Source organism: Dendrobates tinctorius, unplaced genomic scaffold, assembly GCF_039654945.1.
Source record: "Dendrobates tinctorius isolate UK_male_01 unplaced genomic scaffold, ASM3965494v1 ptg000156l, whole genome shotgun sequence".
In the NCBI taxonomy this organism is placed as follows: domain Eukaryota; kingdom Metazoa; phylum Chordata; class Amphibia; order Anura; family Dendrobatidae; genus Dendrobates; species Dendrobates tinctorius.
In genome coordinates, this window is record NW_027361823.1 from 3,652,395 (window position 1) to 3,677,580 (window position 25,186).

Below are 25,186 nucleotides of genomic sequence, written 5' to 3' on the forward strand. Positions count from 1 at the left end.
ATTTTCTTCAAAGCTTTGGATCAGAATTTCACCACTTTGTTTAGCACCTCAGATTTTTACCTTTAGATTCGGAAAGCACATGGGTGGCGTTAATATCCCAATATCCAGAAATATGAGAAATCGTCTAACACATTGTCTAAAACGCAAATTTAAAGATTTAGACTTACTACATGGGTTGTGGAGTTGCCCTAAAGCACAAGAATTCTGGAAAGACATAAAACGTATATTGGAAAATACGGGTGCTAAGAGTGTTCCTCTTTATCCATTACCATTTCTTTTCCATTACTGGAGGAGTGAGGAAGGTGTACTGTTATGAGTTCATTTTCTCCTTCACCTCTGATGTCTGATGAACTCCCTCTGCTGGTGAAAGGAGGTAGTGAAATTGATCTGGATGGGAAGAACCTGTCATCTGAACAAGCGGAGTGTGATTGGACATCTGGAATTTCTGAGTGGATATAAGGCAGCCGACGCCCTGCAGGGTTGCTGGTGATCCTTTCTGCTCTGGGCTCTGGCATCCAGTTTAGTTCCTGTCTACTAAAAGCTAAGTTTTTGCTCTGCTATTTTTCCATGAGATTTTGTCTGTTTACTTAGTGTTTGTGTTCAGCCTGCCCTGGTTGGGACGGGCTGAACTCCATTTTTGTCTCTGATCAGTTGATCTCTTTGCTCTGTCTTCAGAATATACCTGAGTGCTGATATAGTGATTTTGAAGTCTAGTGACTTCAGGGCCTTTTCTATCAGACGTGTTGGACATTATTTTTGGCAGGGTTTTTTGCGCGATTGCAGCCAGCATATTTTCTGTCCTTTCCTATCTAGTTAGTTGGGCCCCATCATTTGCTCAGCCTGTCTGTGTTTGTGTTTTCATCTGTTTTTCACCGACAATACATGTTGGGGGCTGTCTATTGCTTTGGGGTCTGCTCTGGGGCAGTTTAGATTTCCCCTTTCTTTCTTTAGGCTTATTTAGCTCTCCGGCTGTGACGAGGGGTCTAGGGCACCGTAGGAACCCCCCACGGCTACTGTTAGTTGTGGTGAATAGGATCAGGGGTCTGCAATCCGCTAGCTACCAACCTCTCCGGTTTTCTGGACTTAGCTTGTGTTTTTGTTTTTTCCTCCTCCGGTGACTCATTCATAACAGTGTACAACAAAAGAAGAAAAACTAACCCCAATATTCCACACAAGATGTTTAGTAGCCAAAAGAAGCTGGTTGTTAAAACATCGGTTATCTGACTCTATTCCAGATTGTAAAGATAATAGGCCAAGTGAAGGCCATATTCCATTAGGAGAGGATGGAAGCAGAACATGATAAGGCACAGGCGCAGTCGCTGGGGCCATTTTGATTAAGAAAGCACCACAAAAACACCGTGTAGCAGGAAAACCTCATTAACTGAAAACTACAAATAAAGATTAAACAACAACCACAAGACAGATTTCATCACCCCAGGTATCATTGTAATCAGTATAACGGCGCCGACCTACACTGTCTGTAGGTTACTGAGCACAATCCTGCTGACAGGTTCCCTTTAAAGAAGGAAGTGCAACATCCAAAGGCTTACTTTGGTCAAGAGAATGATAGGATAGAAGCGAACACTGGAAATATAAAATAGTATATCCTGCATGTCTGGGTAGAGGGAGGGTAGTTGGGGAATTACCGGTATAGGTTTTGTTTTCTTTTTCAATTACTCTGATCCCTTCACTTTGAAAATGGAAGAAAGGAAACTAAAGCTGAGAGTTTGTAAACTTAGTGTTTATTGTATAATTCTAAATGTTAAAAATAAAAAAAGAAATGGTCTGTGAAAAACAAAACGAGCACCAATACTTCCAGCACAAAATGGACAAGGTCATCCTGTGTGCTAACACATTCCCAACTAGTAACACCCAATTGTCAATTTATTCACACATTTCTGGAAGAAATAACAGAGGAACACGACCACACAGAGTCCTAAGAAAAGATGCCCCAGAAATGTTATTTTAGGAAGACCAAAATAGTTTACTAAAACAGACACCCCAGGATTGCAGACAGATCCTCTTTACATATAAATGTAGCGCTTACCTACAAGAACTGGGCAACACTTTGTTACCAGCGGAATGAAGACATTTCAGCGTTAAGATAAAGAATCCTAACCCCGTCATAACCAGGATGGCTTAAGCCTTAATGACTAGAAACTTTGCAGTAATTTTGCAAAAGTGGGGGATAAACAGGACTCAGTACCAAGTCAGAAGTGGCCAATTTTTGCACTTATTTAATTCTCATTTCATTTTTTTTTTTCTTTCTTCCTTAAATCTGCCATAAGAGACTTTTTATTTAGTGCAAATGTTTATGGTCCTTACATGGGGTCGGTGCTCTCAGGATTCTCCAGGTGTGTCTTTAGGCTGCTCCGTGCGAGCCACAACCCTTTGCTAAAATCCATACAAATTAGAACTTAATAGAAAAAGCCACATCTCTGCAACTGTATTACGGATTTAAAAAAAACAAAAAAACAAAATCTGTCCACATACTGTAACAGGTCCTATTTAAAGTCTCAACTTAAATTAGTGAGTTACATTATTTTGCATTTGTGCACAGTGACAAGTTGATCACAGGTACAGCCAGCAATTAGTTGCAGTGGTCAAATTCCCATCTGGTCAGAAGAGGAAGTATGGAGACCAGTAGATAACATGGTAAGCAAACATTTTTATTTTTGAGGATTCTAGGATATGGATGAACAATCCCTTTAACTACAAACTTACCTGCTGAACAATTTGTGGTGGTGCAGAATCCAATAACTTGTGAAACAGTAGTCTGGCAGCATTCAGATCTATTCCTGAGAACTTGGCACTTGTTCGGTAATGATCATTATTGCTAAAAAGTCATAATACCAATTAGAAAAATCAACATATTAAAGTTTGAGCATGTTAAACTGGCCACATCATGGAATAGAGGATGCAGAGCTGAATGCTTTTACTTTTTAAATTTTTCCTTTCTATTGTGGAGATATTGGCTTGTAAAGTTCAGGTTATGAGAAGCCCAATGGGTCGCTGTCAGAATTTTTCTTCAGGGGGAAGTAGTATTTTATGTCCCTGCATGATGATTAACAATCATAACTCAAGATATTTTGGCTTTATATCAGTAGAAAACAGTTTTTAACCAAACACAAACAGTTAAATTAAAAAGATGTGTGAACCTGGGTAATTCCACAAGTGCAAAATAAAAACCAACATATGCTGCCCTATGGGACAGCACCATTCTAGTGGTCATATTATGTCACATGAGAGCTGCAGCCAATCAGTGGTCATTGATGGGCTGCAATGTCCGAACTTCCCCAGTCCAAAGTCAACAGTTTTATCCATGGGAAATGTGAACGCCGCAGCCCATTAGTGGCCGCTCATAGTAATGTGACGTGAGAGCCGGCAAACACAGCGCCATCATCACTGGAATGATGACTGTCCCAGAGAATAGTATATATAGTTTTATACAAGGGGCTTTTCTTTCATTTAATAAGGGGTGCAAATAGCTGGCAAGACTATGACTGCTCCGAGTTGGCAAAGTGGAACACAACAACAAAGACAGGTGTCGGTAAGGCTTTGCCCGTGGGGAAAAAAAACAAACAAAACAAAAAAACTTGCATAACCACTTTAAAAGGGGTTTTCCCACAAATAAAAATTGATTTTAATCAATAGATCTTGGAATAATATTAACCTCCATAATTGGTGGCTAAATAAAATGTCCCTGTACTGAGATAATCTTATAAATGTGTCCCTGCTGTGTACTGTGTAATGGCTGTGTCTGACTGTGCAGGAACATGGTCTGATCATACCATAGCGCCTGGGCGGGGGAGGGCACAAAAGAGTATACAGACAGAAACAGCATATTATTCTTGAAAGTGAAACATTGTTAAAAAACAGGCAGGGAAATGTTATCCCCAACAAAAATAATAGTTTGCAATCCTATGCTGTAATGTCTGTACACTGTTTTTTTCGTCCTCACCTAACCAAGAGCTGTGGTTTGATCAGACACGGCCATTACACAGTACACAGCAGGGGCACATTTATAAGATTATCTCAGCACAGGAACATTTTATTTAAACACATCCAATTGTGAAAATTATTATTCCAAGATCTATTGATTAAAATGAACTTTTGTTCATGGGAAAACTCCTTTAACTGATAAAATAGTAAAAAAGTAACAAAAAGAAGTCCTACTTACCTTCGTAATCCATTGCCGCTCCTGTGCCATCACTTCCCTGGTTCCCCGATGATCTCTGATTACCGGGATCCAGTGAAGAAATGCTGACACATGACAGCTTCAGCCAATCTCTGGCTTTAGCATTGACATGTTGACACCACTGAAGTCACTGTGAAAACAACATACAGTCATATGTAAAAGTTTGGGCACCCCTATTAATGTTAACCTTTTTTCTTAATAGCAATTTTGGTTTTTGCAACAGGTATTTCAGTTTCATATATCTAATAACTGATGTACTCAGTTATATTTCTGGATTCAAATGAGGTTTATTGTACTAACAGAAAATGTGCAATCTGCATTTAAACAAAATTTGACCGGTGCAAAAGTATGGGCACCCTTATCATTTTCTTGATTTGAACACTCCTAACTACTTTTTACTGACTTCCTGAAGCACTAAATTGGTTTTGTAACCTCATTGAGCTTTGAACTTCATAGCCAGGTGTATCAAATCATGAGAAAAGGTATTTAAGGTGGCCACTTGCAAGTAGTTCTCCTATTTGATTCTCCTATGAAGAGTGGCATCATGGGCTCCTCAAAACAACTCTCAAATGATCTGAAAACAAAGATTATTCAACATAGCTTTTCAGGGGAAGGATACAAAAAGTTGTCTCAGAGATTTAACCTGTCAGTTTCCACTGTGAGGAACATAGTAAGGAAATGAAAGAACACAGGTACAGTTCTTGTTAAGCCCAGAAGTGGCAGGCCAAGAAAAATATCAGAAAGGCAGAGAAGAAGAATGCTGAGAACAGTCAAGGACAATCCACAGACCACGTCCAAAGACCTGCAGCATCATCTTGCTGCAGATGGTGTCACTGTGCATCGGTCAACAATACAGCGCACCAGCGCACTTTGCACAAGGAGAAGCTGTATGGGAGAGTGATGTGAAAGAAGCCGTTTCTGCAAGCACGCCACAAACAGAGTCACCTGAGGTATGCAAAAGCACATTAGAACAAGCCAGTTACATTTTGGAAGAAGGTCCTGTGGACTGATGAAACAAAGATTGAGTTGTTTGGTCATACAAAAAGGCGTTATGCATGCGCTGTATTGTTGACCGATGCACAGTGACACCATCTGCAGCAAGATGATGCTGCAGGTCTTTGGAGGTGGTCTGTGGATTGTCCTTGACTGTTCTCAGCATTCTTCTTCTCTGCCTTTCTGATATTTTTCTTGGCCTGCCACTTCTGGGCTTAACAAGAACTGTACCTGTGTTCTTCCATTTCCTTACTATGTTCCTCACAGTGGAAACTGACAGGTTAAATCTCTGAGACAACTTTTTGTATCCTTCCCCTGAAAAGCTATGTTGAATAATCTTTGTTTTCAGATCATTTGAGAGTTGTTTTGAGGAGCCCATGATGCCACTCTTCATAGGAGAATCAAATAGGAGAACTACTTGCAAGTGGCCACTTTAAATACCTTTTCTCATGATATGATACACCTGGCTATGAAGTTCAAAGCTCAATGAGGTTAGAAAACCAATTTAGTGCTTCAGGAAGTCAGTAAAAAGTAGTTAGGAGTGTTCAAATCAAGAAAATAAGGGTGCCCATACTTTTGCACCGGTCAAATTTTGTTTAAATGCAGATTGCACATTTTCTGTTAGTACAATAAACCTCATTTGAATCCAGAAATATAACTGAGTCCATCAGTTATTAGATATATGAAACTGAAATAGCTGTTGCAAAAACCAAAATTGTTATAAAGAAAAAAGGTTAACATTAATAGGGGTGCCCAAACTTTTACATATGACTGTAGCTGGAACTGGATGAGCAGAGACCGGCAGCAAACCAAGGAAACATCAGCACAAAAGCAGCAGAGGATCAATAAATTGAGCATTACTCTTTTACGTATTTTCATTTTGCAAACCTGTTTGTTGTCTTTGAAGAGATATGTTTCTGTATTTTGCTAGTGACCATTAAAAAAAAAAAAAAAAAAATAATATAGGTAGTGCAGGCCTAATGGTTTTCCACTCTAGTTAGTTTACCAAATATTGATGGAAAACCGCTGCAGTCTAATCGTCAGATCCTGATAATTTAGTTAAAAAAATATGTATATGTATATAACAGCAGCATCTAATGCTCCAATAGGGAGAAGTGGCCTGCCGATGACCTACAAGATGAGAACACCCACTTTAATGGGTGAACATTTATAATTGTAAAGTAGGTCTTTACTATACGACACAATTTTTAGAGATTTGCTTTGTGTAGCCCCCGGCCATCAGAAATCATTCAATACAGGATACAGATGAGAAGCAATACACAATACTCACCTGGTAGAGAGAAAACTTCCATTTATACAAGCAGCAGACGAGAATACTTTATCAATTTCACTATTGAGGCAAACAAAAAAAAAAAAAAAAGAAGAATGATCAGTCAGGGCTAATGGGTAATGCACAGGTGACCCACAAACGAAAAATCATTTTCACTGCGTTCTACCAGGATTGCTCGTTTAGCATTTACATTTCTGAAATTATTATTCACTTTATTCAGCATTTACAACTGAAGTAACAAGAGACATGCAAATAGGCACAGACTTGCAAAATGTAGCCATATCAGTATTTTGCCAGTCTAAATCATAAGATACATTTTTATTATAACACCAAAAATGACCAAAAGCTCCAATTTGTGTGTGGAAATGAGAAAGCGAATTTTATATTGCAACAACAAAAGAAAGTCAAAAATGGTCACACTTATCACACAATGTAATAATTTGTTTTTGTTGCTCAGCATTACTTACTTTACTATATCTAGTGGAAGCCGTCCTGATGAGTAACTCAGCCATCTTTGAATGAGCTCCTCATTTATGGCCCATATGTGTCTGGAATGGTTACAGTTTCTGAAGTCATCGGGTGGGAGGCAGTTCTAGAAATGAGAAATGTAACAGTTTAATATTTAGTGAAGATGAGAAATGAGCCGTTTTCTCAAAAACCAACGTCATACTTTGCTCAGCCCATCACTTGCTTCATTTTCTTCCATAGACATTTTTGGAGTTGCTACATACAAATCCTCTGTATCATAACTATCTTCATACTGGAGTCCTGCCATGGGGACGACACTCGGGCCGTTGTATCGGTACTAAATCTTATTCATAGGACAATATGTTCGAGAGGTTTCCTCATGCTTAGAAGAAGAACAAAACAAAGTCTAGGGTAAATAGCCACTGGCTGCCGTGTCCAATATAGGACTATTATACCAAACCAATAAACAATACGGACAAAAAAAATAAACAAATTGATCTCATCTTTACTTTCTGAATAATAAGAACATAATACAAAATTGGGAAAATTAAACAAAAGGAAACCAAAGGGTTGCACAGGAAAATAGTACAAGTACAGAAGACTAAATTAGATTATAAGCTACTACTGACCACTACGATAAGACACTGAAGGCTTGTGGGTAATGCGTACAAATAACTGACCGAATGATGATAGCAAAACAATCAGAAATGTATCATCGTAGGAGGAACTTGGTTTGTATACTAATTTACATTTGTCATTGTTTCACCATTATCGCTCTCAGCATATTATGTAATGGGTAGTGTGAGAAAACATGATCCATAACGTGTTATCCAGGTATCTTGGGGTGCTCACATAATACGCTTGAGTCCCTGCAGCTGCGTATGTCGAGACTGTAACAGCCGAGAATCATACAGCCGCAGAGACTCTAACATAATATACGAGCACGCCCAAGATACTCGGACCACACATTATCACTAGTAATGGGTTGATTTTCTCTACTGTTTAGTTAAAGAGCATCAGGTCAGTTACACATGTGGTCAAAATTGTTGGCGCCCCTCGTTTAATGACAGAAAAACCCACACTGGTGACAGAAATAACTTGAATCTGACAAAAGTAATAAATCAAAAATCTATGAAAATGAGCAAGTGAAAGTCAGACATTGCTTTACAACCATGCTTCTACAGAATTAAAAAAAAATAAAACACATGAAATAGGCCTGAACAGAAATGATGGTACCCCTGAAAATAATCTGACAAAAGGGACATGTTAAATCAAGATGTGTCCTCTAATTAGCATCACAGGTGTCTACAATCTTGGAATCGGTGCGTGGCCTGTATAGAGGGCTACAGATACTCACTGTGCTATTTGGTGACATGGTGTGTGTCACACTCAACATGGACCAGAGGAAGCGAAGGAAAGAGTTGTCTCAGGATATTAGAAAGAAAATTATAGACAAACGTGTTAAAAGGTAAAAGTTATAAGACCATCTCAAAGCAACTTGATGTTCCTGTGACTACAGTTGCACATATTATTCAGAAATTTAAGCTCCATGGGACTGTAGCCAACCTCCCTGGATGTGGCCGCAGGAGGAAAACTGATGACAAATCAAAGAGACGGATAATACGAATGGTAACAAAGGAGCCCAGAAAAACTTTGAAACAGATTAAAGGTGAACTTCAAGATCAAGGGTCATTGTATGATCCAAAGTGGACTTCATGGGAGACAACCAAGGAGGACACCATTGTTGAAAAAAAAAAAAAAAAAAACAGACTGGAATTTGCTAAACTACATGTTGACAAGCCACAAAGTTTCTGGGAGAATGTCCTATGGACAGATGAGACAAAAATGGAGCTTTTTGGCAAGGCACATCAGCTCTATGTTCATAGATGGAAAAATGAAACATATCAAGAAAAGAACACTGTCCCTACTGTGAAACATGGAGGAGGTTCTGTTTTGTTCTGGGTGTGCTTTGTTCCATCTGGCATAGGGTGTTTAGATTCTGTGCAGGTTACAATGAAATCTCAAGACTATCAAGGGATTTTAGTGAGAAATGTGCTGCCCAGTGTCAAAGCTTGGTCTCAGTTACAGGTCATGAGTCTTGCAACAGGATAATGACTCAAAACACACAGCTAAAAACACCCAAGAATGGCTAAGAGGAAAACATTGGACTATTCAGAAGTGGCCTTCTATGAGCCCTGACCTAAAATCCTATTAAGCATCTTTGGAAAGAGCTGAAACATGCCGTCTGGAAAAGGCAACCTTCAAACATGAGAAAATTGGAGCAGTTTGCTCTTGAGGAGTGGGCCAAAACACCTGTCGAGAGATGCAGAAGTCTCATTGACAGATAAAGGAATCGTTTGATTGCAGTGATTGCCTCAAAAGGTTGTGTAGCAAAATATTAAGTTAAGGGTACCATCATTTCTGTCCAGGCCTATTTCATGTGTTTTATTTTTTAAAAAAATTCTGTGGAAGCATGGTTGAAAAGCAATGTCTGACTTTCATTTGTTCATTTTCATAGATTTTTGATTTATTATTACTTTTGTCAGATACAAGTTATTTCTGTCACTATTGTGGTTTTTTTTCTGTCATTAAATGAGGGGTACCAGCAATTTTGACCGTGTGTATTTATAGGCTTTACACACACAAGTATTGCCTTTGTAGAATTCTCCCAATGTTATATCATGTTCTTATTATTAAAAAATAAACACGAGATCAATTTTGTATACATTTTTGTTGGCCGGATTGTGTCTTGGTTTAGTATGTTTAGAACAAGGCTATGCTCACAGACCACTTGTTTAACCATGGAGATTTTTAGCTTATATAGCTTTTTGGTTTAAAATCTACTTTAGCAGATCATAAAAGACAGCTGCTATGTTTAGTGTCAGATAACTTCTTAGATTACCAAATTAGTAGATAATTTTTTTTTATTTTACCTAATGAAACCCAACATGTTTTTTTATTTGGTGTCCCATGTAAGACAATCAAAAACATCTAAAAAGATACATGATTTGGGTTATTGTGTGTCTATGATGAGATAATACTCGACTATACTGATAAGTAAAATAACCACAGATACAAATCTCCATTAAAAAAGGTGTTGAAAGGACCGAAGAAAAAAAACAAAAAAAAAAAAACACCCAAATATCACACAGAGGTTGACTGAACACTGCAGCAATAACTAAAGAGACGTAGTAGACCAATAAGATATGTATGATAACATGATAAAACGTCATGGCGTCATTAAAGAGTACAACAGGTCCGGCCAAAACACAAGAACCTCACACAGAGATATCAATGGGGAAAAAAAAAAAAAAAATGTTTTCATGTGTTGGTCTCCATACACTTCATGAATAGGTCCTCTTTAAAATAAACTGATAACGCCATGCCAGTTGGCTCCAGGTAACAGCATCCTACACCCATAGCATGTACAAGAGAGAGAGAGCACAGTGAACGGCGCAAAAAAAAAAAAATTGATGAAAACAATTACTGGTTTTTGTTCATTCTGTGTCTGAAAAATCTGACTAAAAAGCAGTAAAAAGTTATGTACCCCAAAATGGTACCACAAAAAATAAGCCCTATTACAGCTCTGTTCACCGAAAAAATAAAAATAAAGAGATAACTGTCAGACTGTAATGAGGAAATAACTTTTTTCTTTATGTAAACAGCATGTTTAATGCATGAAAACAGCAAAACAAAAAACATATATATATATAAATCTGGTATCTCCGTAATCACTCCGACCCAAAGGATAAATCCAGTAACCCCTTCCCGACCTGTGACAGCGTATGCGTCATGAAGGTTGGTGCCAATCCTACCTGTGACGCATATGCTGTGTCATGAGGGGGGGGGGGGGGGCGTCGGGTCGCGTTCCTTGTGGGTCGGGTGAAATATTACAATCCAGCCATGGCCAATGCTGCAATATCATAGGCCATGGCAGGAGACCGAGCTCGGACCCCCCCCCCCCCACCGACGGGGCAATCGCCCCCCGCCACCGATTGATGGCTCCCCCTGCGTTCCAATCCCCCCCTCCACCCTCCCAGTACCTCCTGAGTCCCGGCGTCCCTGCTGAATCCTGCATGGGCGCTGCCATCTTCCAAAATGCGCCTGTCGAATCTGCCGGCTGCAGATTAATTGATTCATTCAGGTACATTTTTGATCACTATGATAGGGTCTATCATAGTGATCAAAATAAAGTAAATTAACCCACCGTTTATCACCCCCATAGGTAGGGACAAATAATAAAATAAAGAAAATTTTTTTTTTTTTCCCCCCAGTTAGGGCTAGGGTTGGAATTAGAGTTGGAATTAGGGTTAGGGATGGAATTAGGGTTGGAATTTGGGTTAGGGTTGGAATTAGGGTTAGGGATGTGTTGGGGTTAGGGTTGGAATTAGGGTTAGGGGTGTGCTGGGGTTGGGATTATGGTTAGTCTTGTGGTTAAGGTAGGAATTAGGATTGTAGTTAAGGTTAGGGGTGTGTTGGGGTTAGGGTGGAGTTAGAATTGAGGGGTTTCCACTATTTAGGCAGATCAGGGATTCTCCAAACGCAACATGGCGCCACCATTGATTCCAGCCAATTTTGAAATTCAAAAAGTCAAACAATGCTCCCTCCTTTCCAAGCCCCGGCGTGTGCCCAAACAGTGGTTCCCCCACACATATGGGGTACCAGTGTACTCAGAACAAACTGGACAACAACTTTTGTGGTCCAATTTCTCCTGTTACCCTTGTGAAAATAGATAATTGCGGACTAAAAAAAAATCATTTTTTGAGGAAATTTTTTTTTTTTATTTTCACGGCTCTGCTTTATAAACTTCTGTGAAGCACTTGGGGGTTCAAAGTGCTCACCACACATCTAGAGAAGTTCCTTGGGGGGGGGGGGGTGTCTAGTTTCAAAATGGGGTCACTTGTGGGGTTTCTACTGTTTAGGCACATCAAGGGCTCTGCAAAATTAACATGACGCCCGCAGACCATTCCATCAAGTCGGCATTTCAAAACGTCACTACTGCGCTTCCGAGCCCTGACGTGTGCCCAAACATTGGTTCCCCCCCCCCCCCCCCCCCACATATAGGGTACCAGCGTACTCAGGACAAACCGGACAATTTTTGCGGTCCAATTTCTCCTGTTACCCTTGTGAAAATAAAAAAATTGCAGGCTAAAAAAATCATTTTTTTAAGGAAAAAAATGATTTTTTATTTAAGGCTCTGCGTTATAAACTTCTGTGAAGCACTTGGGGGTTCAAAGTGCTCACCACACATCTAAATAAGTTTCTTGGGTGGTCTAGTTTCCAAAATGGGGTCACTTGTGGGAGAGCGCCAATGTTTAGGCACATAGGGGCTCTCCATACACGACATGGTGTCCGCTAACAACTGGAGCTAATTTTCCATTCAAAAAGTCAAATGGTGCTCATTCCCTTCCGAACCCTGCCGTGCACCCAAACAGTGGCTTATGACCACATATGAGGTATCTGTGTCCTCAGGAGAAATTGCCCAACAAATTTTAGGATCTATTTTATCCTGTTGCCCATGTGAAAATGAAAAAATTGAGGCTAAAATTTGTGTGAAAAAAAAAAGTACTTTTTCATTTCTACAGATCAATTTGTGAAGCACCTGGGGGTTCAAAGTGCTCACTATGCATCTAGATAAGTTCCTTGGGGGGGGTCTATTTTCCAAAATGGGGTCAGTTGTGGGGGAGCTCCAAAGTTTAGGCACACAGGGGCTCTCCAAACACGACATGGTGTCCGCTAACGATTGGAGCTAATTTTCCATTCAAAAAGTCAAAAGGTGCTCCTTCCATTCCGAGTCCTGCCGTGCGCCAAAACAGTGGTTCCCCCCCCACATATGGGGTTTTCTGCGTACTCAGGACAAATTGGACAACAACTTTTGGGGTCCACTTTCTCCTTTTACCCTTGAGAAAATAAACATTTTTGTGACTAAAGTTAAATGATCATTTTTTCCTTCCATGTTGCTTCTGCTGCTGTGAAACACCTGAAGGGTTAATACATTTCTTGAATGTGGTTTTGATCAGCTTGAGGGGTGCAGTTTTTAGAATGGTGTCACTTTTGGGTATTTTCAGCCATATATACACCTCAAAGTGCCTTCAAATATGAGGTGGTCCCTAAAAAAAATGGTTTTGTAAATTTTGTTGTAAAAATGAGAAAAATTGCTGGTCAAGTTTTAACCCTTATAACTTTCTAACAAAAAAAATGTGTTTCCAAAATTGTGCTAATGTAAAATAGACATGTGGGAAATGTTATTTATTAACTATTTTGTGTCACATAACTCTCTGGTTTAAACGGAAAAAAAAATTCAAAATTTGAAAATTGCGAAATTTTCGCCAAATTTCCGTTTTTTCCACAAATAAACGCAAAAATGATTGACCTAAATTTACCACTAACATGAAGCCCTATAACTCACGAAAAAAAATCTCAGAATCGCTAGAATCCGTTGAAGCGTTCCTGAGTTATTACCTCTTAAAGGGACACCGGTCAGAATTGCAAAAAATGGCCAGATCATTAAGGTCAAAATAGGCTTGGTCATGAAGGGGTTAAATCATTTACAGTGCACAGTGAACCGCAAAAAAATAACTATTCTTGAAGTGCTATCCATTTGTTCATGCCACCTCTCAAAAATCAGAATAAGATTTGGCTCACATTTATCCTGCGCGCTCCGCTGAGCACTTACATGGTTGTTTCCGTGTAAATTCCCCAAAACCGTGACTCAGACAAAACCCCCGAGGAAACCACTCACTTTTGAGGCACATGGAGTTCCTTTCGATTCCATCTTGTCTCTGTTCGGGCAATGTGCCATCATCGTAGGGGTCTTTGTAGCGTACGTGTCATCGATCACAGTTCTGTGAACACCGAAAAAGATGGATGCCAAAAGGGAGCCAAAGTATCTCCAAATGCCTCATTTCGGTGGGTGATTCCGTTGGGGGTTTCCTCTGAATCACATTTTGTGGGATTTATACAGAAACCCCGACGTAAGTGCTCAGCGTAGAACACAAGAATGCGATCCAGCCAGAGATCGAAAATTATGTAACCCAAAATGTTACCAATAAAACCCCTAATTTATCCGGCACAAAATACGCCCCCACTCATGTCCATCATGTCACAGAAACTATAGGTGGTGCCCACATTACTGGTAGAACAAAGACTCTGAAAAAGTGACATGGCTCCTGCCCCCTCAAATAAAATTCAGTGAATTCTACGGTCCCAAATCCAAAAGCCCCCTACTTCTGAGCCCCACTGTGCCTAAACCACAGTAAGCTACCACGTTTGGCATTATTGCAATGGGGAGAGCTCAATTAATTTACAGGATGTGTGTCACCAGAAGAACTAGTTGGGCACAATGTATGGGCACTAAACTGGCATATAGCAATTCTACAGAATAAAGCCTGGCGTAGATGTTACAAAATAGTCACTGCTGCTGCATATGAATTCATTGGGGTACAGTTTCTTCAGTGGAGTCTTTTTGCTTTTCTGGCACCTTCAGGGCTCCGCAAATGTTGCCCACAAACTACTCAAGCAAAATATGTTCTCCAAAAGCCAAATAGCGCTTCTGTTAGGCAGCACTGATGTGTGGCCTAATAGTGGTTTCTGATGACATATGGGGCAGCACCATGTACAGGAGAAATTGTGCAATAAATTGTGGGGTCTACTTTCACCTACTAACCCTTGCCTACCTGACAAACTTGCAGCAAGTACATAAATTACACTTTTACCACTAAAATATTATATTTCCACAACCTAATTAATATTACATCCTTCGATGCACCTGTGGGTTCAAAATATTCAGTACACTCCCAGGTTAAATCCTTAAGAAGTGAAGATTCAAATATGGGGTCACTTGTGGGGGTTTCTGCTAATCTGGCCCTCACAAACTATTCAAACAAAATCTGCAGTCTACAAGCCAAGTAGCGCTCCTTTCCATCCAATCCCCGCCGTGTGCTCAAACAATAGTTACAACCACATAAGAGGTTCTGCCACGTTCATTAAAAAATTGCATAACAAACTACGGGGTCCATTTTCTTCTAATACCACTCATGGAACTGAAACATTTGGAGCTGAAACAATTTTAGTGGGGAAAAAAATGTAATTTTTTTGGTTTCACATATAAATGTTCAAATATTGTGAATCACGGGTAGGTTAAAAATTCTCAGAACACCTCTAAGATGAAGTACTTGAGGGATCTAGTTTCCAAAATAGGGGTCACTTTTGTTGAGTTTCTGCTGTTTTGGCATGGCAGGGGCTCCGCAAATGCTTTCACAATCTTTTCCAGACAAATTTACACTCCAAAAATCAAATAGAGTGCTTTCCTTTCCATGCCCTGCCATGTGCCCAAACAGCAGTCTTTGCACACATATTGGTTATCTACGTGTTCAGAAGAAATTGCAGAACAAATTATGAGGTCTTTTTTCCCCATTATCCATTGTAAAAATTACAAATTTGTGCCAAAAACATTTTAACAGAAAAAAAACAAAAACAGAATTTTTGTTTTAACTTTTTAAAAAGTTCTGTGATAGACCTTTGGGTTTGACAAGCTCAACACATCTCTAGATTATTTCCTTGATGGGTCTAGTTTCCAAAATCGGGTCACTTTTAGGGGGTTTTCTGCTGTTTGAGTGCCTAAGAAGCCGTGCAAATGTGACATGGCGCCCACAAACTATTTCAGCCAAATTTGTGTTCAAAAATTCAAATGGCACTCCTTCCCTTCTGAACCCTGCCCAGTGTCCAAGCAGAGGTTTCTGGCCACATGTGGGGTATCAGCGTGCTCCGAACAAACTAGGCAACATTGTGCAACCCATTTTCTTGAGCTATCCCTTGTAAAAGAGAAGAAAATGGGGCTAATGAAAGTTTTTTTTTGAGTAAAACTGACAATTTTTTTTTCATTTGAATTAGCATTAATTCATCTAAAACATCCGAAGGTTTAAACATTCCCTGACAGCAGTTTTAAAGTATTTCAAGGGTGCGGTTTTTAAAATGCTATCGCTTTTGAGGCACTTCCGATGTATAGGCCCCGCAAAGTCCATTTTAATCGGAACAGGTCCCGAAAGAAACAAGTTTGATAAATTCAAAATATAATAAATTAGAAATTGCTGCTAAACTTTTCACCTTTCTAACATCCTGGCAAACTAAAATTGACGTTTGAAAAATTATGAAGATGTAAGTAGACATAAGGGAAATGTTATTTAATAATTATTTTGTACAGTGTGACCAACTGGTTTAACTCCTTCATGACATGCACAGTACTAGTACCGCACAAATTGTGTCTCCCCCATTGATGCGGACTCTGGCAATGAGCCCATATCTTTGCCGGCACAAGTCAACTGTTTTTGAGCTGCTGACGTGTGCCTGGAACAGCTGTGGGTGGAATTGCGATCCACCCGCGGCTATTAATCCGTAAAATGCCACTGTCAAACTCTGACAGCGACATTTAACATGCGATTCCGACAATGGCACCGGAAATCCTCCCATCGGTGATCCCCGTCACGTGATTGTAGATCACCGATGGGTTGGGCATGACCACCAGGTCTCCTGCAGACCTCTACAGTTGTGAATGTCGGATTGCTATGAGCGCCGCCCGGTGAATTGCATCTCACAGCAAGTGAGTAATACTGCTACATACAGGTGATCTGATCATCGCCTGTATGTAGCAGTGCCGATCGGGTTATGGCAGCTTCCAGTCTCCTATGGAGACTATTTAAGCATGCTGAAAGCAAAAAAAAGTTTTTAAAAATAGTAAAAAAAAAACAAAAAAAAAAACAACAACAGATTAAAAATATAAAAGTTCAAATCACCCTCCTTTCACCCCATTCAAAATCTAATATATAAATATATGTCAGGGATTGGCATCTGCACCGTCGTAGCTACAGCCACAAAATTTTGCACAGACACACGTCTGGACCCCGAGAGCGTCATAGGCTATGTTGTGAGGCGAAACTTTAACCCCACGCATTCCAATTCATCAAACAATTTTGCCCCTATCTACATAATGGGGAAAAAGTGAAAGGAAAAGTGTTGGAGGCAAATTGACAGCTGCCAGATGTGAACAAGGGGGACTTAAAGAATGAGAGCGATGGCGCCAAAGAGTATATATCGTACAGTTGCTAAGGTGGGGCCCTGACATGAGATACTCACCACACACGGGGATATGAACACACACACAAAATGCGCCACACACTGCCACGTGCTTCAACACATATACCACCCTCAGCACACATTTCACCACACATACACCAACCTCGCCACATAAAAGTCGAAACACAAAAGTCGCCACTCAAAACTCGCCACGCTGTCCCAGAGCTGTTTAAAAGATGAAAAATGAGCTGTGATTGGTTGCTATCAGCAACAGTTTTCTTTGTAGACAGTTGTGGAAACTGAGGCCTATTATTCTTATTTCTATGGTGTCATCGTCCTTCTGTAAAGCTGGAAATAACAATTTATTACCGTGCCCACACAGACCACCCTCTGACACAGACTGCAGGGGGAGCCCAGTATCACACAGAATAGGATTAGATACATGGCTCAGTAGTCCGTACCACACAGGATAGGGTTAGATGCACGGCTCAGCAGACGATATCACACAGGATAGGATTAGATACACTGCTCAGCAGTATCACACAGGATAGGATTAGATACACGGCTGAGCAGTCAGTAACACACGATAGGATTATATACACAGCTCAGCAGAAAGTATCACACAGGAGAGGGTTAGATACACAGCTCAGAAACAGGATGTGCCAAAGGAGAGGACATTTCCATTCCAAGAATTCCACTCATTCCATCTGATTTGTTTTTTGATTTTAAACGCCTCCAGTTTCCAGTTCAACTGCTATTTGCAATGTCCATTAACAATGCTCAGGGACAGTCCTTGAAAGTAGTAGGGATCGATTTGCAATCGCCATGCTTTTCTCATGGTCAACTTTACGTGATCTGTTCAAGAGTTGGAACTGCCAAAAATCTGTTCATCTTTGCACCGAAAGCAAAAACCAAACATGTTGTTTATCAAAAGGATCTTGAGTGAGTTGAAAATAAAATACTATCAATACTTGGGTAATCGTTTAATTTGTGTTGCAAATCTGTAGTGGTGAAGATATGATGTGAAATGTTTTTATGTGCAATATAATCATTATAATTTGTTATAACAGACCACAGTTGGTTACTATGCCCAGGCAACGCCGGGCTCTTCAGCTAGTAAAACAATAAAAAAAAAATATATCAAACATACACATATTTGGTATCGCCGGGTTCAGAATCACTCAAGCTATAAAAATAAAAAAAGAATTAATCCGATTGCTAAACAGCGTAACAAGAAAAAAAGTCAAGACACCAGAATTATGTTTTTAGTCACCGCAACATTGCATTAGAATGCAATAACGGACGATCAAAAGTTCGTATCTGCTCTTGGCTTTTGAAAAAGCAAGGAGGAAAAAAAAAAAAAACAAAGAAGGAAAAATAACAGTGTTTCCAAAGGGTATATGAAGTAATAACATTTCAAAAGGTGCCTGTGTTTACCTGTACATGAAAGTAATGTGCAAAGCTTTGGTCTCCACCAGAGAAAATTCTCTTCACACAGTAGTATCCCTCTATTCCTACAATGAAGTAAGTTCACGGTAATCAACACATGAATGAAAACCAAGCTGAAACAGAAACGGGCTAAAACGCAATACACAACCCCCTAAAATAAACGGCCCCTTACTGTCAGTATGCTGGGAGTAATCACTGTGGGATATCCAGTTTCCTTTCACAGTAAAAGGACTTTTTCGGTTACACGTTGAACCAGTTCCTAGTTGTCCATTGCCACCAAGTCCAAAAGAGTAGATACGGCCAGATGATGGAACGAAGGCCAGAGTGTGCTGCCTACATGTACATAAAAAAGAAAAATTCTGTCAGCATTTAGATCAGCACTTTATTAATTTAACCCTTTCACACCCCATGACATAATACTATAAAGTCATTGGGCGTGTGAGAGTGTATGGAGCTACTAAGGAGTAGGGCTCATTCCACAGCCAGCGCCTGCCTTTCAAAAGAGTGAGTGGAGAAAGCTCTTATTGTGGTATTTAAATGGTGGAAGCTAGGTGAGGCCACCGTTTTACTAAATTGCATTACTGCAGAATAGAACATGAACGATCACAGGTTCAAGTCCCCTATGAGCAGATTATTTTTTCTTTTTTTAATTTAAAAAATAAAGGAAGGTCTCCTAATGGGGACCGTTGTACCAGAAAGGGGCCCAGGGTGGGGGGGAGGGGGCGTTGTACATGGGGGTGTACACGCTTGTCTTTATAGAACCTTGGATCTAAGGGGTAACGTTTGACACTCTCCACCAGGAGAAACCAGGTCTGACATGTCAGAGTGAGGAGACTTATAAGTCATGCATGCTCCTCTGGTAATTTAAATATGCACATGGCCTCTTCAGAGAGGAAGAGGACTGGAACTCTAGCGCCACCTATTGGAAGCAGCGATCCTGAAAGTCGATATCAACCTTTTAACGAGCCTTGCCACATGACTTAGGATAAAAAGTTGGTTTGGCCTTTATCCACAGTCATATTGCAAGACTTGTTAAAGGGTTGATATTGACTTTTAGGATTGCTACTTCCAGTAGGTGGCAGTAGAGTTCCAGTCCTCCTCTTCTCTGCAGAGGCAATGTGCATATTTATAGGTTTTAGAATGCTACAAGGGCCCAAACATCTGACCATCAAGACCAGTGCTCAGACTAGTTACGCCACTGCATGTACCCCAAAGTGTGCTTTTAAAAAGATCATTGGTGGAATTGCAATTTTTTTTTTCAACCTTTCAAGGCATTTAGAATTTATCCCATTTTCAGAACCTTATAAGGCAGTGTGTCATTCAAACCCCCTTTTTTTTTCGATTATTCAAAAAACTAACTCATTCAACAAAAAAAAAAAAATAAAAAAAAAAAAAAAAAAGAGAGAGAAGCAAACCCTTATATGGCTTTATTAGTAGAAAAATAATGTTTTGGCCCTTGGAAAAAGAATGAAATAGCAAAAATAAAATAAAATGGCTGTGGCATTAAAGGGTTAACCAAGCATTCACCCACACAAGCAGATTTGGGATTCAAACGAATCCTGAAAGTGGTGATAATGCTCATATTAACCCCTTCATGACCCAGCCTATTTTGACCTTAATGACCAGGCCATTTTTTGCAATTCTGACCAGTGTCCCTTTATGAGGTAATAACTCTGGAACGCTTCAACGCATCCTAGCGATTCTGAGATTGTTTTTTCGTGACATATTGGGCTTCATGTTAGTGGTAAATTTAGGTCGATAATTTTTGCGTTTATTTGTGAAAAAAATCAGAAATTTGGCGAAAATTTTGAAAATTTCGCAATTTTCAAATTTTGAATTTTTATTCTGTTAAACTAGAGAGTTATGTGACACAAAATAGTTACTAAATAACATTTCCCACATGTCTACTTTACATCAGCACAATTTTGGAAGCAAAATATTTTTTTGTTAGGAAGTTATAAGGGTTAAAAGTTGACCAGCGATTTCTCATTTTTACAACAAAATTTACAAAACCATTTTTTTTTTTAGGGACCACCTCACATTTGAAGTCACTTTGAGGGGTCTATATGGCAGAAAATACCCAAAAGTGACACCATTCTAAAAACTGCACCCCTCAAGCTACTCAAAACCACATTCAAGAAGTTTATTAACCCTTCAGGTGTTTCACAGCAGCTCAAGCAATGTGGAAGGAAAAAATGGACATTTTAATTTTTCCAACACAAGTTTTCTTTCAGCATCAATTTTTTCATTTTCACATGGGCAACAGGATAAAATGGATCCTAAAATTTGTTGGGCAATTTCCCCTGAGTACACCGATACCTCATATGTGGTCATAAACCACTGTTTGGGCGTACGGCAGGGCTCAGAAAGGAAGGAGCGCCATTTGACTTTTTGAATGGAAAATATGCTGGAATATTTAGCCATGTCGCGTTTGGAGAGTCGCTGTGTGCCTAAACACTGGAGCTCCCTCACAAGTGACCCCATTTTGGAAACTAGACCCCCCAAGGAACTTATCTAGATGCATAGTGATCACTTTGAACCCCCAGGTGCTTCTCAAATTGATCCGTAAAAAAAAAAAAAAAAAAGTACTTTTTTTTTCACAAAAATTATCTTTTAGCCTCAGTTTTTTCATTTTCACGTGGGCAACAGGATAAAATGGATCCTAAAATTTGTTGGGCAATTTCTCCTGAGCACACCAATACCTCATATGTGGTCATAAACCACTGTTTGGGCGCACGGCAGGGCCCGGAAGGCAAGGAGCACCATTTGACTTTTTGAATGGAAAATTAGCTCCAATCGTTATCGGACACCATGTCGCGTTTGGAGAGCCCCTGTGTGCCTAAACATTGGAGCTCCCCCACAAGTGACACCATTTTGGAAACTAGACCCCTTAAGGAACTTATCTAGATGTGTAGTGAGCACTTTGAACCCCCAAGTGCCTCACAAAAGTTTATAACATAGAGCAGTGAAAATAAAAAATCATTTTTTTTCCCTCAAAAATGATTTTTTAGCACGCTATTTTTTATTTTCACAAGGGTAACAGGAGAAATTGGACCACAAAAGTTGTTGTCCAGATTGTCCTGAGTACGCTGGTACCCCATATGTGAGGGGGGGGGCACTGTTTGGGTGCACGGCAGGGCGCAGAAGGGAATGAGCGCCATTTGACTTTTTGAAATGAAAATTAGCTCCAATTGTTAGCGGACACCATGTCGTGTTTGGAGATCCTCTGTGTGCCTAAACTTTGGAGCTCCCCCACAAATGACCCCATTTTGGAAACTAGACCCCCTAAGGAACTTATCTAGATGCATAGTGAGCACTTTGAACCCCCAGGTGATTCACAGAAGTTTATAATGCAGAGCAGTGAAAATAAAAAATCTTTTTTTTTTCCTAAAAAAAAAATTTTTTAGTCTGCAATTTTTCATTTTCACAAGGTTAACAGGATAAATTGGACCCCAAAAGTTGTTTTCCAGTTTGTCCTGAGTACGCTGGTACCCCATATGTGGAGGGGGACCACTGTTTGGGCACACGTCGGGGCTCGGAAGAGAAGTAGTGACATTTTGAAATGCTGACTTTGATGGAATGGTCTGCGGGCGTCATGTTACATTTGCTGAGCCCCTGTGTGCCTAAACAGTAGAAACCCCCCAACAAGTGACCCCATTTTGGAAACTAGACCCCCCAAGGAACTCATCTAGATGTATGGTGAGCACCTTGAACCCCCAAGTGCTTCACAGAAGTTTATAACGCAGAGCCGTGAAAATAAAAAATCATTTTTTTCCCTAAAAAAAATGATTTTTAGCCCGCAATTTTTTTTTTCACAAGGGTAACAGGAGAAATTGGACCCCAAAAGTTGTTATCTAGTTTGTCCTGAGTACGCTGATACCCCATATGTGGGGGATGACCACTGTATGGGCACACGTCAGGGCTCGGAAGGGAAGTAGTGACGTTTTGGTATGCTGACTTTGATGGAATGGTCTGCGGGCATCATGTTACATTTGCAGAGCCCTTGATGTTCCTAAACTGTGGAAACCCCCACAAGTGACCCCATTTTGGAAACTAGACCCCATAAGGAACTTGCCTAGATGTGTGGTGAGCACCTTGAACCCCGAAGTGCTTCACAGAAGATTGTAACGCAGAGCCATGAAAATTAAAAATCTTTTTTTTTCCTCAAAAAATGAATTTTTAGCTCGCAATTTTTTATTTTCACAAGGGTAACAGGAGAAATTGGACTCCAAAAGTTGTTGTCCAGTTTGTCCTGAGTACGCTGGTATCCCATATGTGGGGGGAAACCACTGTTTGGGCACACGTTGGGCCTCAGCAGGGAAGTAGTGACATTTTGAAATGCTGACTTTGATGGAATGGTCTGCGGGCGTCATGTTACATTTGCTGAGCCCCTGTGTGCCTAAACAGTAGAAACCCCCCACAAATGACCCCATTTTGGAAACTAGACCCCCCAGGGAACTTATCTAGATGTGTGGTGAGCACCTTGAACCCCCAAGTGCTTCACAGAAGTTTATAACACAGAGCCGTGAAAATAAAAAATCATTTTTTTCCCTAAAAAAAAAATGATTTTTAACCTGCAATTTTTTTTTTCACAAGGGTAACAGGATAAATTGGACCCCAAAAGTTGTTGTCCAGTTTGTCCTGAGTACGCTGATACCCCATATGTGTGGGGGAACCATTGTTTGGGCACACGTCAGGGCTCGGAATGGAAGTAGTGACGTTTTGAAGTGCAGACTTCGATGGAATAGTCTGCAGTCGTCATTACGTTTGCAGAGCCCCTGATGTGCCTAAACAGTGGAAACCCCCCACAAGTTACCCCATTTTGGAAACTAGACCTTCCAAGGAACTTATGTAGATGTATGGTGAGCACTTTCAACCCCCAAGTGCTTCACAGAAGTTTATAATGCTGAGACATGAAAATGAAAAAAACATTTTTTTTCCACAAAAATAATTTTTTAGCCCCCATTTTTTTATTTTCCCTAGGGTAACAGGAGAAATTAGACCCCAAAAGTTGTTGTGCAATTTTTCCTGAGTACGCTGATACCCCATATGTGGGGGTAAACCACTGTTTGGGCACACGTCGGGGCTTGGAAGGGAGTGAGCACCGTTTGACTTTTTGAACGCAAAGTTGGCTGGAATCAAAGGTTGCACCATGTCGCGTTTGGAGACCCCCTGATGTGCCTAAACAGTGGAAACCCCTCAATTCTAACTCCAACCCTAACCCCAACACACCCCTAACCACAGCCCTAACCCCAACACATCCCTAACCCTAATCCCAACCCTAACCATAAACCTAACCCCAACACACCCATAACCCCAACACGAACCATAACACTAACCACAAGCCTAACCCTAACTCCAACCCTAACCCTCTTTCCAACCCTAACCCTCTTTCCAACCCTAACCCCAACCCTAACCCTAATTCCAACCCTAACCCTAATTCCAACCCTAACCCTAATTCCAACCCTAACCCTAATTCCAACCCTAACCCTCTTTTCAACCCTAACCCTCTTTTCAACCCTAACCCTCTTTTCAACCCTAACCCTCTTTTCAACCCTAACCCTCTTTTCAACCCTAACCCTCTTTTCAACCCTAACCCTCTTTTCAACCCTAACCCTCTTTTCAACCCTAACCCTCTTTTCAACCCTAACCCTCTTTTCAACCCTAACCCTCTTTTCAACCCTAACCCTCTTTTCAACCCTAACCCTCTTTTCAACCCTAACCCTCTTTTCAACCCTAACCCTCTTTCCAACCCTAACCCTCTTTCCAACCCTAACCCTGATGGAAAAATAAAAATAAAAATATTTTTTTTATTTTATTAGTACTGCCTACCTATGGGGGTGATAATCGGGGGGTTTATTTACTTTTTATTTCATTTTGATCACTGTGAGAGTGATCAAAATGAAATAATGGAATCTGCAGCCGGCAGATTCGGGCGGGCGCACTGCGCATGCGCCCGCCATTTTCCAAGATGGCGGCGCCCATGAACTGGACCCGCCGGACACCGGGAGCGAGGGGGGACTTAGAAGGTGCCGGGGGCGGTGAGAGTGGGTGAGGGGGGGGGGAAATCGGAAGCTGGCGGGGAGCGAAGGGAATGGGAGGGGGGGCAGATGATGACAGCGGCGGCAGATCGCCGCTGTCATTCAGTGGCGGGGGGGCGATCGCCGGTGGGGGGGGGCAAATCTGTGTCTCCAGCCATGTCCGATGCTACTGCAGCATCGGCCATGGCTGGATTGTAATATTTCATCAATTTTCATTGATGAAATATTACTATCGCTCTGATTGGCTGTTTCACTTTTAACAGCCAATCAGAGCGATCGTAGCCACGTGGGGGCGAAGCCACACCCCCTGTGGTGAATTACAAAGCCCCCTGTATCTGCGGGTCAGGTGACCTTTCATTGACCCCGGTCACCCGACCCGCAGGGGGGCTTTGAATTCATGACACAGGGTATGCGTCATAGGTCGGATTGGCACCGACTTTCATGACGCATACGCTGTGTCACAGGTCGGGAACCGGTTAATTTGGCCATTTCATTGGTGAAGTCTACACAGAGGAATAAATAAATTGTGCTCACACAGATCACACATAGCAGACAGAGCTCGTCCTTACAAACACCAACTCAGGAGCTTCCATAGGAAACCACTTGTCATGATCACTACAACACAATCTCACATGGAACTTAGCAGCTCTTGGGTGACGTATTGGGGCATGACAT

The 25,186-nt window shown here is 40.7% G+C and overlaps 1 protein-coding gene across 3 annotated transcripts in view; it reads right to left on the minus strand.

Annotated features, from left to right (window-relative positions):
* Positions 1 to 25,186, minus strand: part of HERC4 (HECT and RLD domain containing E3 ubiquitin protein ligase 4) — a 192,147-nt gene that overhangs the window by 128,192 nt on the left and 38,769 nt on the right. For all 3 annotated transcript variants that reach the window (XM_073548139.1, XM_073548137.1, XM_073548138.1), the window contains exons 8-12: positions 18,643 to 18,803; positions 18,459 to 18,535; positions 6,950 to 7,074; positions 6,483 to 6,542; positions 2,725 to 2,836 (exon numbers count right to left, since the gene is read on the minus strand). In XM_073548139.1, coding sequence (XP_073404240.1) covers positions 2,725 to 2,836; positions 6,483 to 6,542; positions 6,950 to 7,074; positions 18,459 to 18,535; positions 18,643 to 18,803 — 535 coding nt within the window. The remainder of the gene's footprint in view (positions 1 to 2,724; positions 2,837 to 6,482; positions 6,543 to 6,949; positions 7,075 to 18,458; positions 18,536 to 18,642; positions 18,804 to 25,186) is intronic.